Here is a 14,432-nt window from a genome sequence, read left to right on the forward strand (position 1 = left end):
CCACAGCCTCTGCGATATTGGCATAGCCTCAGCACTCCGGCCTTTCCCATTTAGCAACCAAGTGATTTATTCTCCTGTTCCCTTCAGCATCCAGGCTCCACACCCACAGAATAGACTTGGGTAGCCTGCACCAGTGATCTCTCCTCAAGAGTGATCTTTCCCACATGCAAACAGAATTCCTCCCCCCAACCCCCAGATCTCTGGTAGCCTGTCTTTTGTGACAGATCTGTCTCTGGGAGAGTTGAAGCTTTTACTTGTGCAGGCTGTGTGACGTTAGTCCTTGGTGTCTTCTACTTAACAGATGACATTCCAAAAAAGAAGGTAGCTAGCATTTTCAGACCACCCTCCCCAGATGTGCTTGCGTACTTGGACTTTAGTGTATCGACGACAGGGATCTTGGCTGGAGTAAAGGTAGGACCTCACGGGTTCCTGTTGGCCTCAACCTTGCGGGAACACTGAGGGAACGGGCAGGAGTAAGGCTACAAATTGAAGGATGTGGGTTGTAGCTTTAGGCAGATGCTTCTTATCCAAAGCACAAAGCGATAATCCTGTGTCTTAAAATTTATGTTAAACATTGATGGAGCCAAAAATCAGACACCTGAGAACATGGTATATTTTTTCGGTAATGTCTGGTCTCTAGATAGAGGGGACTTTGCTGAGCATGTTTTATGTGATTAAGAATACACTCAAAGCCACTGGTATGAGAGCTCAGTATAAGAGCGCTCGCTGCTCTTGCAGAGGAGCCAGGTTCCTGACACCTGTTTCAGGTGGCTCACGACCACATATAGTTCCACTTCCAGGGGATTTGACACTGTCTTCCGGCCTCTGTGGACACCAGCCACACACATGGTTTACATAAATTCATACACATAAATAAAACGAACAATCCATTTTGTAATTGTGCAGTAAGAATGTTAGTTAATGCCATAGAATCTGGTTTCAGAGGTTTCTGTGTGCAGTTTTTGTGGGTTATGCAGGTTCTCTGGGGGTATGCGTCAACTGTCTTCTTAGAAGTTAATTTGGCGCTTGGTGCTATGGAGCTGCTTGCCTAGCCAGCCACGGTGCACGGCAGACACAGCCTCTAACCTTTCTCCTCCGCAACCCTGAGCAGGCCTTTTCTTCACTCCTGCAGATGTCACACGCAGCCACAAGTGCCTTGTGCCGCTCCATAAAGCTTCAGTGTGAGCTGTACCCCTCTCGGCAGATCGCCATCTGCCTGGACCCTTACTGTGGCCTCGGCTTTGCACTGTGGTGTCTGTGCAGGTGAGGGCGTGCAGTCATGGCTCCCAGGGCCTGTGTGGCCCGTGCGGTTCTTAGATGGTTTCTTGAGTGTCAGGGAATCTAAGGAGTGTGAATGGGTTTGTTTGTTGGTTGGTTAGAATCTGGGTTTACACTTAATAAAAGAATAAAAGTAGTCAGGCATGGTGATATATGCCTTTAGTCACAGCACTTGGTATTCAGAGGTAGGTGGACCTCCAAGTTTGAGGCCAGTCTGGTCTACATAGCAAGTTCCAGGCCAGCTAGGCCTGTATATAGTAAGACCCTGTCTCAAAAAGAAAAAGGAAGGAAGGAAGCAAGGTGGCTCAAAAGGTTAAAGCACTTGCTATGCAAATCTGGCAACCCAAGTTCAATCCCTTGAATCCACATAAAAGTAAAAGGAGACAGACTCTGAGGTTGCCCTCTGACCTGTACTAATGCACCCCACATACACACCCCTCACATACACACCTCACATTATCATTTTTTAAAAAGGAAAAGAGTATTCTTTAATTAAATACAAACACTGTCCATTATTAGTGATTGGGAAGAAGGCGATGGTGTCCTACTCTTTTAATCCCAGCACTCTGGAGGCAGAGGCAGGCAGATCTCTGTGAGTTCCAGGCCAGCCTGATCTACAGAGTGAGTTCCAAGGCTACACAGAGAAACCATGTCTGGAGGGGTGGACATAAAAACAAACAAACCTGAAAAAAAATATAGTGACTGGGAAGAATCTTCTGGTTCATTCAAACGCTAAAAAGTGGTGATCCACCTCTGTAAGTTGGAAGCCTCTTCCACACTTTATTCCTGATGCTTTTGATTGTCTTGGTGGAGTGCACCGCACAGTATGTTTCTGCTAAACTCCCACTAGACTTCAGAACAGACTTGTGCTCATTCAGGTGTATGTGAGGAAGGAGCAAGTTTGCCTAGGGCTTGGCACGCTGTCTCCATTGCAGCTGTCTTTCTCCTCACAGCGTCTACTCCGGACACCAGTCAGTGCTTGTTCCCCCACTGGAGCTGGAGAGCAATGTGTCCCTCTGGCTGTCTGCTGTCAGCCAGTATAAGGCCCGTGTTACCTTCTGTTCCTACTCAGTGATGGAGATGTGCACCAAGGGTCTGGGCGCACAGACAGGCGCCCTTAGGGTAAGTGCCAAGCTAGGCTACACAGCCACGGGGGTCCTTCCTTCCACGCCCACACTTGGTTGACAGGGTCTCTTTCCCAGCTAGCTGTGCACCCAGTGGAGAGGAGGGTGTGTGAGGAGGCAGGACAGAGGGTTGGCCGTAGACTTTCCAGGGTCCTCACCAGTGCTGCTGTGCTCTGAATTCCCCGGATGCAGGCAAAACTAGAGGAAATGGATTTGTGTTCAAGCCTGACTCTGTGCTCAGATCTACAGCCAGAGCCCACGGGTGTCCCACAGAGATTCCTAGTCAGTGCTGAGGGTCCCAGACTGTGTGTGTTGTGGAATGACATCTTGCTCTTCTACAGATGAAAGGGGTGAACCTGTCATGTGTGCGCACATGCATGGTAGTAGCTGAGGAACGGCCCCGGATCTCACTGACACAGTCGTTTTCCAAGCTGTTCAAAGACCTGGGCCTCCCTGCACGTGCTGTGAGCACCACCTTTGGGTGCAGGGTCAATGTGGCCATCTGCCTCCAGGTAAGTTGGTTGCACCTGGGATCACTGGCCCCCACACCAGAGAATAACGTGTCCCTAGAGTGACGTCAGCACATGGCTTTATCTATGTCTGCACCTTGGAGTTGCGGATGTTACATTTCCAAGTAAATGTTCAGCTTTGAGGACCGCAAGGACTTCGTTTAGGAAGATATTCCATTCTTTCTGATGAACAGGAATAATTAGACAGAAGAAAAAGTTTGTTTTTGAGCAGTGACTGTGGTATCTATAAGCATTTCTAAGTTAAATGTAGCTAATCTTTAAAAGGAAGATTGCTTTCCTAAGACATCCATAGTAAACTGTGTGGTGGCGCATGCCTTTAATCCTAGCACTCAAGACGCAGAGGCAGGCGGATCTCTGTGAGTTTGAGCCCAGCCTGGTCTACACAGTGAGAATCAGGATAGCTGGGACTATATAGAGAGACTCTGTTAAAAAACATGTATATATTTATGTACACATATGTGTATATACACACATACATACATAACTTACATACATGTCATACATGTGCAGATTTTAAATTGAAGCACTAATAAGGGTGCTAATTCATACTGACCACTTTAGTTTAGGGCTGTGACTAAAGTAGTAATCTAAGAAGTTTTAGAACCGGCATGAGTATCACAAGACTTTTTCAGTAGCTACCCCATTTCCTGATTTTTATACTAGTCTCTATTTCACTCCTTTCTAAGCATTTCTTAAAGGCAAATACTGGTCAGATATCTGACATATCAGATGCTGTAATCACCACAACCCTTTCTGGGTTCCCAAAGCACATGTCCAGCCTGTACCCTATTTATTCTCTTGGTGGCTGCATGTGCAGGACAGGTCTTGGCTCCATAGTCTACTCCTGTCTCCCACCTCATTTTGCTAATGTCCTCTCAGCCATGAATGGACTCTGCCCCGGGCTGTTGTAAGTTTCAGATGACTGTGTAGCCACAACAGACTAGGGGGCCCGGGTTTGATGTACACTGTGACTGATGTGCACGCTGGTAACTGTGGGTTAAGAAATACCTGATTCTAGCTCTGACGGTGCCCCCCATCCTGTGTATGGGAGGGCATTGGCCTCGTTTGTCAGCATGTGAGGGCCACATGCAATGACAGATCTGTGTTTGCTCTTTAAGATACAGTGATGTGCTCTTCTCTCTCACGGTGTTTCTCATGTGGCCTGTGGCCTTCTGTTTGTTTCCTGTGCTATTTCCTCCCTGTCTCCCTCTGCTGGCCGCCCTGGCCTCTGTCAGCCCAACAGGCTGGGAAAACTAGCTGAGCAGGTAGGACCTTGCCCTAGCCCTCAACCTTGCTGGTGTCTCCATGTCTGTCACCTCCACTTCCTGCTCCTTATCCCCACCCTGCTTCGATGAGTTCGTGTGATCTTCTGGTGGATTCCAGAATACATGTGTTCTTTTACTGTCTTAGTGTATTCACAATGAGAATGATTTGACTTTCCATGAGCTCCTTTGAGCCAAATGTAAAGTTCTCAGAGGCTGGTGAGAGGTCATGCTGTCTAGATGCTTCAGGGATTGATGTGGCCGGGGCATCCATTTAGTTTGATGTTCCTTGTCAATAAAATGGCAATACCAGGCCAGCAGGGTGGGATGACTCAGCTGGTAAAGGTGCTTGCTACCAAGCCTGATGACCTACCTGGGTTTAGTCCCTTGAACTCACAAGGTAGAAGAGAGCTGATTCCCCAAATTGTCCTCTGACCTCCGTAGGCATGTGGGTATATGCACATGAACACATACAATTAAATAAATGTAATAATAGTAAACCATGTTAAGGGACAACACTGTCCAGTACATCCTGCCAGCATGACACTGGAGTTGTCTGGCTCCTCTGAGCCTCTGTGGTACTTAGTCCTTAGCAGAGTTAGTGAGACTCCAGGCCCTGACTTGACACTGGGTGGAAGTGTCCCCAATCTGAGTGCTGATTCAGCACAGCAGAGGCCAGTAGGGACAGAAACTAATCAGAACCGACGTAAAAATCCCAGGATTTAATGTTTTCATTCAGTTACTGAGTGTTTTGCTCACTGTCATCTAGACAAGTAGATGTTTGGATGGACAGCACCAGCTCTGCCATGGGGACCATGAGCCCTTGTGCAGACTGGTTGCAAGATGAGCAGCTTCTCTCCGGGTGTCATAAGCAGCCTGGGAGGAGCTACCACATGGCCACACCAGTTTATGAAACTGGGCAGAGCACAAGAATTCTGAAAGAAGTTCCTCTGTTCTCCTTCCAGGGCACAACAGGCCCAGATCCCACGACTGTCTACGTGGACATGCGGGCACTGCGCCATGACAGGTACTGCATGGCCTTGTCCATACTCTGACTAAGTGCTGTAGGCTGGGGTTGTCTGAGCTGGGTATCTCCAGCGTCCTGTGTGGTAATGATGCTGGCCAAGGCAGGGACATTGACAACCAGGAAACGACATCATGGGCTCACTTGGGCACGTGTGATTTGCCCTTTTAGAAATTACCATGGAGTAAATTTTATTCTGATTTTCTTTCCTTTGTCAACTTTTAGAGTTCGTTTGGTGGAACGGGGCTCTCCGCATAGTCTACCCTTGATGGAGTCTGGAAAGGTAGTAGAAGTTGGTGTGGACAGTGCTGGAATGTGTGTTTCTGGTGAATACGATACTGTCTGGGGAGTGGGATTGGCCACTGAAGAGCCTAGAAATGTGAAATGAGATACTTGAATACTCAGGGCGTAGAGCCCATAGTTGGAGTGCCCGGGTACAGAAGCAGAGAAGGGATGCCTCTTTGCAGACAGTGGAAGGAGGTGGGTGGGTAGGCTACGGGTCAAGGGCCCTCATACTTCCGGTCACAGAGGGCAGTCCTGATCCTGGACTGGAGGTGTCAAGAACATGAACTCCGATCCAGGGTGACAGTGGAGAAGAGGCCCCACCAGGGCACACGCAGAGGAGATTTGCCATCAAAGCCAGTCTTGGCCTGGTGAGGCCCCCAGAAGTCTCCAGAGGGCTGGGAAGGGCTAATTCTGCCTGAGACTGCCCACCTAGAAATATGAGCCAGTGTGGAGTCGGCAGCACAAACCCTGGAAGACCAGCATCCTCAGAAGCAAGGAGAGGTCAAGGAAGGGTGACCAGGCAGGGGGAGTCAGCCAGGCCGGTGAGTGGGCACACACTGCCTGCTCAACTGCACAGCACCCTCATTGCATCCAGGCTTATCAGAGGCTCCCAGGGCTGCTTCTACATGTCCTTCAGCCCCAGAGGCAGGAATAGGCACAGATGGTGCCCTTAGTGGCTGCAGCTGAGAAATATCCTGTCAGAACCCCAAGGGCAGCCAGCATAGATACCTGACTACCAATAATCATTACCTTTAGGAAACCTCTTTATACCTTGTTCCTATATGGCTGCACCATAGTTATTTTACCCACTGCTTCGCAGGAGTGGCATGGGCCTGGAGGAATTGTGTTCTGAGTCCTTTGGTTTCAGGATACAGGTGGGCCACAGAAGGAGAGATGAGAGGCTGTCTCTCGTCAGTGTGTCAGGAGACAGACAGCTCAGCAGTTTCAAGCAAGGCCATGCCTGCTAGCTGCTAGCAGTCCATGCAGCCTCTCCTCCACTTTCTGAGGGCCACAGTACCATCCTCTGTTTCATTCATGAGGAGACTGGGAACACAGAGCAGGTGGCTGGACTTCAGGGTGAAGTGACCCAAGCACAGAGAGGACCCAGAACTGAGTGTGGTAAGCTCAGCAGAGCACGTGGCCACTCAGCTGCCTATGCCTGAAAAGGCTAGCTCATGGGTACAGGACTTCCCCACTGACAGGTGCCTGACAGTGAGACAGACAACTATAGCTGGCCTTCTGCAGGGAGGACCACCTGTAAGAATGGATGCAAGATCCCCTAAACGCCCTCCCAATAAAGAAGACAGGGCCCATTTTCAGGACCTGGGCCATTTTGTTCAGATTCGAGTTGTATTTCTGTTAGTGTCTCCTCTTTTAAAATCTACTAAACTCCTGATCTGTAGCCAGTCCTGCTCACCAGCTTCAGCGGCAGAAAGGAAAGGGTGTCTGAGAAATGGGACTTGCCCATGCCACCGAATCGGAAGTCGAGGAGGTTTCTTTTCACCAGGACCTTTAACAGCTTCCCTCCTTGCAGATCCTCCCAGGAGTGAAGGTCATTATTGCACACACGGAGACCAAAGGGCCCCTCGGAGACTCACATCTGGGTGAGGTGAGTGCTGCCAGAGGGTGGGTATGGACCAGTGTGAGAGCCTTCCAGAGCCTGGCTTCCCTCTACTCCTCTCAGAATTCCCTTATTGTTCAGGAATTCTAAACCTTTTGGGACTCCAGATGTCTTTTTGAAAAGATCTATTTTTATTATTCTCTCTCTCTCTCTCTCTCTCTCTCTCTCTCTCTCTCTCTCTCTCTCTCTCCTCTCTCTGTGTGTGTGTGTGTGTGTGTGTGTGTGTGTGTTCTATGGGTGTGTGCACATGAGTGCAAGTGTCTGTAGATGCCAGAGGCTGGGATTTTTCCTGGAGCTGGAGCTGCAGGTGGTTGTGAGCCACTGAGGTAGGTGCTGGGAACCAAACTCAGGTCCTCTGGAAGAGCAGCAAGTGTTCTCAACTGCTTTTCAGCTTCCGTGTGTCTTTTGGAGAATCCTAGAAATTGTCTCTTTGCTACCTCCATTGCACTCTCAGGTCCTGCTGGTATATAGGGCTTCACAGCATGTAGGAAAGAGGCCTCTTGTCACCCCACCAAAGTTATGAGGACACTGGGGTGCCAGGGGAGTCACAGCTGCTTTGGGCAGAACTAGTCAGCCACTCCTTAAAACTTGGCATTGCATCCAAGCCAGAATCACAGAGCCAGTGGCAATTAAACACTGGCTTCAGGTTCAAGGTCACACAGGACTTTATTCCAAGCTCAGGATCCTTGGTGTCCCAAAGACTCAGCCATATATAAGGCAATTGTGGCACACAGCCTCTCATAGGTATTAGATAGATAGTGTGTCTTTGTCACAGGGGCGAAGGAGCCCCTCACTTCAGGTAATAGGTAGGTGTACCATTCACTCACGGGAATTGAACAGGTGTTGTTCCCCACTCATGAAGAGTGAGCCAGTGGAGCCTCTCACAGACAGTGGGAAAGTGGGGTCCGTCACTCGTGGGCACTGGATAGGTGGAGTACTTCACTCACAGGGAGTGGGCACTTGGGGCCCCTCACTCACTCACAGGCAACGGGCAAATAAGGCCTTTACTCACAGTAGTGAGCCAGTTGGGTGGGTACCTCACTTGTGTACAGTGGGAAGATAGGAGCCCTCACTTACCAGCAGGGAGCAGGTGGGGCCCCTTATTCACAGGCACTAGGCAGATAAGGGCAAGGAGAGCCTGCAGGGGGTGCCCACAAGGCATGGGAGGTCTGAGCTGAATGGTGGACCTGCTCCCAGTGGGGGCTGCCCGCCTTTCTGATTCTCCTTTTGGAAGCTGCTGTGTGACATTGTTAGTGTGGGCAGCTTACTGGGTCCTGGGTAGGCGCTGTCTAGGAGGCCCCTTGACACTATTGAGGACTAAGGTACACACTTACAGATTTTGGATGCATAGCAACTCACAAGTGAGCATCCTGCAGGATGATCACAAGTCCACAGAGGTGCTGTGGACACCAGTGTGCCATTTGCATTGTTGAGGCATGAAGGAGTGAGCAGCTGTGTGTTCTCCACACAGAGTGCACTTTAACCTGACCCTGTTGTGAACAACACACTAACCCCATTCTCTCTCACTGTCACTGTCATTTGACATATGGATGTGGAAACATGTCTAGACAGGACAGATCCATACAGATACCTTTCCTGGATCAAAGGAACAATTTATTTTAGAGGAAGTTATGCTAGGCATACACACACGCACACACACACACACATACACACACACACACACACACACACACACACACACACACACACACACAATCAATCCTGGCACTCAGGAGTCTGAAGTAGGAGGATTATGAATCAGATGCCAACCTGATTCATAGCAGGACCCTGTGTAAAAGAAGGAGGAGGGAAGGAAGGCGTAGGGGGCAAGGAGGAAGAAAACAAAGAACTAGTAAGTAGTCATATTTATGTTTGCTCTCTATGCTTGTAGCTGTATTCAGTTCACAAAAGAAGACATTGGAAATGCTGCCCTCACCTTTTTGGTGTTACCGTGTTTGGTTTGCTTGTCTTCTTGACTACCCCTGTCCACTAGATCTGGGTGAGCAGTCCCCACAATGCCACTGGGTACTACACAGTCTATGGGGAGGAGACACTTCATGCTGACCACTTCAGTGCCCGGCTGAGCTTTGGAGACACCCAGACCATTTGGGCAAGGACTGGCTACCTTGGCTTTCTTCGCAGGACAGAGCTGACTGATGCCAGTGGAGGTAAGAGCTCCTCGGGGAAGGGCTTGCCCCAGCATGGCAGGGATTGGGGGTTCTGTTGCTGCAGCCAGTAAGCCTTGCCTCCCCTTCGGAGCCCTTAATTACCTGGTACTGCACACACATACAGCACTGGCTGTAATTTGTGTTGTTCAGTGTAGGGTGAAGCATAGGCCCCAGTACACTTTCCTGTGAGTGTTGTTCCTCCTTCTATGGCTGCCCCTCAGTCTTAGACTCTTGACCTCTGAAGAGGATACGGTGAGGGTGGTGGCAGCTATTGGCCATATGCTGCAGAGGTTCCTCTCAAGTGACATTGCCATCCCAGGAATTGCATTCTTTACAAGTATGGTGTGCTCTTCAGTGTGTGGCTCTTTAGTCATACGTGGTCCCCTTTCCACCCAGATGGTGCGCTCTGTGTGGTTCTCCAGTCGTATGTGGTGCCCTTTCCACCCTGATGAGGCCAAGCTGTGATGCTTGCCCAAAGGTCTGGCCCCTGCAGGCCTAACAGCCAGAGTCAGAACTTTTGTAGCCTATGGTTGCTCTACCATGCTGTAGCTAAAATGATGTCAAATATATTAACATAAACTGCTGTAACTGCTGAGATGACTGACCACCACACAGGAAAGACCGAGTTGTTGGCATCTTCACCAAGAGATATTGGTGTCATGCCTCCATGTGGCACAGGGCAACCAGTAGGAGGCATACACAGAGGGTTGGCATGCTCACCGTGTAGCATGCTTCCTAAGCATGCACATACTCATGTTCACAGAGCGACACGATGCACTGTATGTTGTTGGGTCTCTGGATGAAACACTAGAGCTGAGAGGCATGCGGTACCACCCCATCGACATAGAAACCTCTGTGATCCGTGCACACAGGAGCATTGCAGAATGGTAAGAGCTGACAGAGGGGTTTCCTGTGCTATCCGTCCACCCTCTCCTTGGGCATGAGCACTGCACACAAGGGCAGCACCAGGCACTGTCTACCACGAGCACAATCCCCGCACAATTGCAGTCCCTGGTGAGCTGGGTCATCCTCACCTCCCTCCCAAAAGGGCCTGCACCTCTTACCTATTGTACAAAACAGCAGCAGAGAATGCCTCCCCGTCTCTTCCTTTTCCTGGTCAGCTTTAAATCACACAGCCGTCTTTGGCATACAGGCAAAATGTGAGATGCCCACTGTTCTCATTCAGAAGTATTGCTAGGTTAAACGTGATTTTCTTTTTAAACGGTGGTGAGCTATGACCTCTTCACTCTGTAGGGAGCCTGCCCTGGGACAAGCACAGCTTCGTTCTTATCAAGATTGCTCTTGATTCTTATCAAGAAAGTCAGAGTAGATATTCCTATAAGGTATAGGTAGCCCGGCGTTAAGATTATAAATGATGTTAAATAGCAGTGCTGTGCCAATGAATGTAAGAGGTGTCTTTGCCAGCTTTGGCATACTTTCCAAGCATCTGCTTGCCCCCAGCGATGTCCATCTCTGTGACTGTCTGCTCTCCTTCAGTGCCGTGTTCACCTGGACCAATCTGCTGGTGGTAGTGGTGGAGCTGGACGGTCTGGAGCAGGATGCCCTGGACCTGGTAGCGCTGGTGACCAATGTCGTGCTGGAGGAGCACTACCTTGTGGTGGGGGTGGTGGTCATCGTAGACCCTGGGGTGATCCCCATCAACTCTCGGGGTGAGAAACAGCGTATGCACCTGCGCGACGGCTTCCTGGCCGACCAGCTGGACCCCATCTATGTGGCCTACAACATGTGAGTGTGGCTGTAGGGAGTGTGAACCAGCGGAGGTATAAGGCAAAGAGAAGTGGCACTGTCGGTGCCCCCGGAGAAGGGATTTCAGGCTTCCTCAGTTCACCCCGTGTGTGCTTCTCAGATCCTCTCATCAGCATCCTGACTGTCATGTTAGAACATGTCTGAACCAACTAAAGAAATGTTCTGGGTCTGCCGAGTATATTTACCAAAACATGGGTGACTGGGAAGGGAAGGAAAGGCCTGGTGTCACACTGCGGACATTGCTGACATCACGGCTGTTTTCTGCTATGCTGCGAGCTTGCACTTTTTTAGGCTAAAAAAATATTCCTGATTTCTAAATATATAATTTCCTGATTATTTATTCCCACTTGTAACAACAAGCTTATATGTAAAGTTTATGCTGGAGAGAACTTTTGAGCCAAGCCTGCCTAGGAGGGCTGATGAAAGGAGCAGCCCCCCACCTCCACACTGACAGACTCCACCGAGCCACACAGCTTCCTTTCCCAGTGATTATTGGAGCAGGTGTGCCTGTTTGTCTGCGTGTGTTGTCACTAATGCTCAGAATGTGCCATTTGGACTGTTAGATCTATTTCAGATAGATAAACCAGCATTTAATTTAAAATCACTTTCCTAGCCTATAACTTAGTGACATTTAAACTGCAAGTTCTCATGGCATCACAATATTAATTCTTCTTCATGAAGTATACCGATTTATTCTTAAGAGCAGGTCTGGAAGCGCGAGTGACATCCTAAGGTCTTATCCATGTGCCAGCTGGGTCTCCTACACACTCAAGTCGCCCCAGGAGCCCGGCTCTCTAGGATGGACACCGCTGCAGCCTCTCGGCTTCGCATTTTAGTTACGTGCCTATAAAATTTTGGCCAAACCATTTTTAGTTATTTTATCCAGACTTGAAATCCAAGTGATCTAATATTGTACTTATGTCAGAAAAGAGAATGTAAAATCTTTTAGATACTTGGAAGAATTTGAAGTCAAGCATGAATCTAAGATTATTTTTATATGACTAATCAGAGATTAATGTTATCAAGTTGTTGGGGCTTAGGGGCTTTCAAGGGTAGAGAGGTTTATGAATCATACCTGCTTCACAGAAACAGCTAGATTTTTCTAGAGTTAGCCTGGACTCGTGCTTCAGTGAGTCTAGCTAACTGGTCCCTCACTCACATCCCACCCCCGGAAAGCACTGTGTGCAGGAGCCCTTTTGCTCATGGTATCATGTGGTGTAGTATGTGGAAACATACTGGAATCTTAATAATCCTGTTATAATTGTGTACAGAATCCATGTCACTTACTACTTGGCGCCAGAGGTTTAGCAACAGACTGATGAAGGTTCACAGTAGATAGCTGAGAACAGACTACCTATCCACGGTCTCAACGTTGTAGTTTTATAGTAAACAGCGCTTGTAAACTTTTTGTATTAAAAACTCAGTGGCAGTAAGAACGTTACTTGGTAAGTTAAGATTTTAAGAATCGTATTAAAATGTTTTAAAGTTACTCTCTGGGAATTCTGTATATCACACTAATTTTTTATATCATGTTAATAAAAGCTATTGACTTTGTAATTCTGCATTTTGAAATGTGTGAAAGGGTTTTAAAATTTTCCCCCAACTAGGATGTATTTTATTATGCATTATTTCTTTCAGGAATACAAAAACAATTATGCATATCATATAAAATCTGGAAAACACACTAAAGTGTAAGAAAGGAGATTTAAAATCTTCTACAGTCCTACTGATGAGTAATAGCAGTCTTAGTATTGCCTTGAATCTCAGGGATTTTTTTTTAACCTTTAAAAAATTTTTTTAACAAAATTAGGACCATATACTTACTTTATAATCTGCTTTTGTACTTAATAAATTGCAGACTTTTGACTCTGTCACATACAATCTGTACATGTCTTAATGACGACATTGTGAGGTGTGCAGGATCGCACACAGCACTTCCTGGGCTGCTGTACCAGCACCCCTCACCATTGCCCATTGAGTCACCTCCCTGATGCCTACTTTCATTTCCACAGTGGCATTCCCGCCTAGCCACCATTCTACTGGTAACAGGGGTAGGTCAGAGTTTGTGGTGGGTGTGGCGCCTGCATACCCATTACCCCCAAGAAGGGCCATATGGAAAAGGTCATGGTCTGCCCCCAGCCACTCAGCAGTACTGGTTTCCCCTCTAACACTGTCACTGTCCTGGGGAATGGCCTCGGCTCACTCCTCTCTCCTTTCATAGCTGCCTCAGTGGTTAAAGACTAGAGTTTCCTCCCTGAGCTGCTCCCCTGCTCAGCTTGGAGAGGACCTCAGGACACCTGCAGAGATCTGGCTACCTTCCAGCATCCCCTAGAGAGGGCCAGGCTGGAGAGTGCATCTTCTCAGCAGGGTTGGCTCAGGTATCTCTGTGAGTGTGGACCACTGATCACCAGAGGTCAGAATCTCCCCAGCCTCAGCCCGGCAAATAGAAGTCATTTATGTGTAGGTGATATATAGTGTGGCAGCTTGCATTGACAAGGAATTCATGCCCAACTCTAGTCACACGGGAAGGTTCTTGAAGACAGCAGTTACATCTGCCTTTCTGGAGGGAGGGGTTCGGGAGGCCTGGATAAGCAGATGTCCCTGACCATGTGGAAAGTGTAATGTGAGGATGGTACCATGTGGCTGGGACGAAAGGACATCAGGAATCCCTGTAGATAGCTGCTGGTCTTCTGTCTTGGTAGCTCGGGTGCCCCAGAGTACCTACTATGTGCCCTTGCAGTCCAGCTCAGTTCATTGCCAGTTCTTGGCTTCTGGTCTCCAGTGCTCTCCTGTGTCTACTCAGCATTCTCCACAGGTTCATGTGTTAGAACACGTGGTCTCCAGAAGGTGAGGCTAACTAGGAGGAGTAGATTTCTGGGGCATACCTTGGAAGGTATACAATGTCTCCTTCCTTTCCACTCTCCTTCTGTCTGCCATGGAAGGAGCTCCTCCACCATGCCCTTCCTTCCACAACGAAACCTCTGAAAGAATGAGCCAAATAAACCTTTATCCATTTTTAATTATACCACACATTCTGTCCCAGTGGCAAGAAAGCTAACATGTTGCAGCCAGTCCAGAAAATTGCCTGCAAGAGCCACATGGTATCCTGTAGTCAGGGAGAGTCCGACTCTGTGCAACCTTTGACATCCCAGAGCCTTCTGCAGCCCCAGCTTTGGGCTGTGGCTGAGGGATGGGGTGAGGTCCGGGCAGTCCACTTTCGGGACTTTTAGTCTGTGTCCTGGTCTAGTGAGTGCTTTATCGTTTGCTTAGTGGTGGAAGATTTTTTCTTTTACAACGCTCTTGTTTTATGCAAGTGCATTGTTCAGTTGACTTAATGACTTAAGTCTCTTCTCTTAAAACTAACCATACTAAA

The 14,432-nt window shown here is 48.5% G+C and overlaps 1 protein-coding gene across 3 annotated transcripts in view; it reads left to right on the forward strand.

Moving 5' to 3' along the window:
• The window catches only part of Dip2a (disco interacting protein 2 homolog A), an 81,609-nt gene extending 68,993 nt beyond the window's left edge, over nucleotides 1-12,616 (forward strand). For 2 of the 3 annotated variants that reach the window (XM_027394250.2, XM_027394251.2), the window contains 10 exons: nucleotides 302-411; nucleotides 1,133-1,263; nucleotides 2,232-2,400; nucleotides 2,744-2,914; nucleotides 5,160-5,221; nucleotides 5,444-5,501; nucleotides 7,038-7,112; nucleotides 9,118-9,292; nucleotides 10,056-10,179; nucleotides 10,790-12,616. In XM_027394250.2, coding sequence (XP_027250051.1) covers nucleotides 302-411; nucleotides 1,133-1,263; nucleotides 2,232-2,400; nucleotides 2,744-2,914; nucleotides 5,160-5,221; nucleotides 5,444-5,501; nucleotides 7,038-7,112; nucleotides 9,118-9,292; nucleotides 10,056-10,179; nucleotides 10,790-11,042 — 1,328 coding nt within the window. In that variant the 3' untranslated portion in view covers nucleotides 11,043-12,616. Of the gene's footprint in view, nucleotides 1-301; nucleotides 412-1,132; nucleotides 1,264-2,231; nucleotides 2,401-2,743; nucleotides 2,915-5,159; nucleotides 5,222-5,443; nucleotides 5,502-7,037; nucleotides 7,113-9,015; nucleotides 9,293-10,055; nucleotides 10,180-10,789 lie in introns of those variants that run through there. The other variant, XM_035450627.1, reaches the window with a different exon arrangement.
• The last annotated feature ends 1,816 nt before the right edge of the window (nucleotides 12,617-14,432 follow it).

Source organism: Cricetulus griseus (assembly GCF_003668045.3).
Source record: "Cricetulus griseus strain 17A/GY chromosome 1 unlocalized genomic scaffold, alternate assembly CriGri-PICRH-1.0 chr1_0, whole genome shotgun sequence".
Classification (NCBI taxonomy): domain Eukaryota; kingdom Metazoa; phylum Chordata; class Mammalia; order Rodentia; family Cricetidae; genus Cricetulus; species Cricetulus griseus.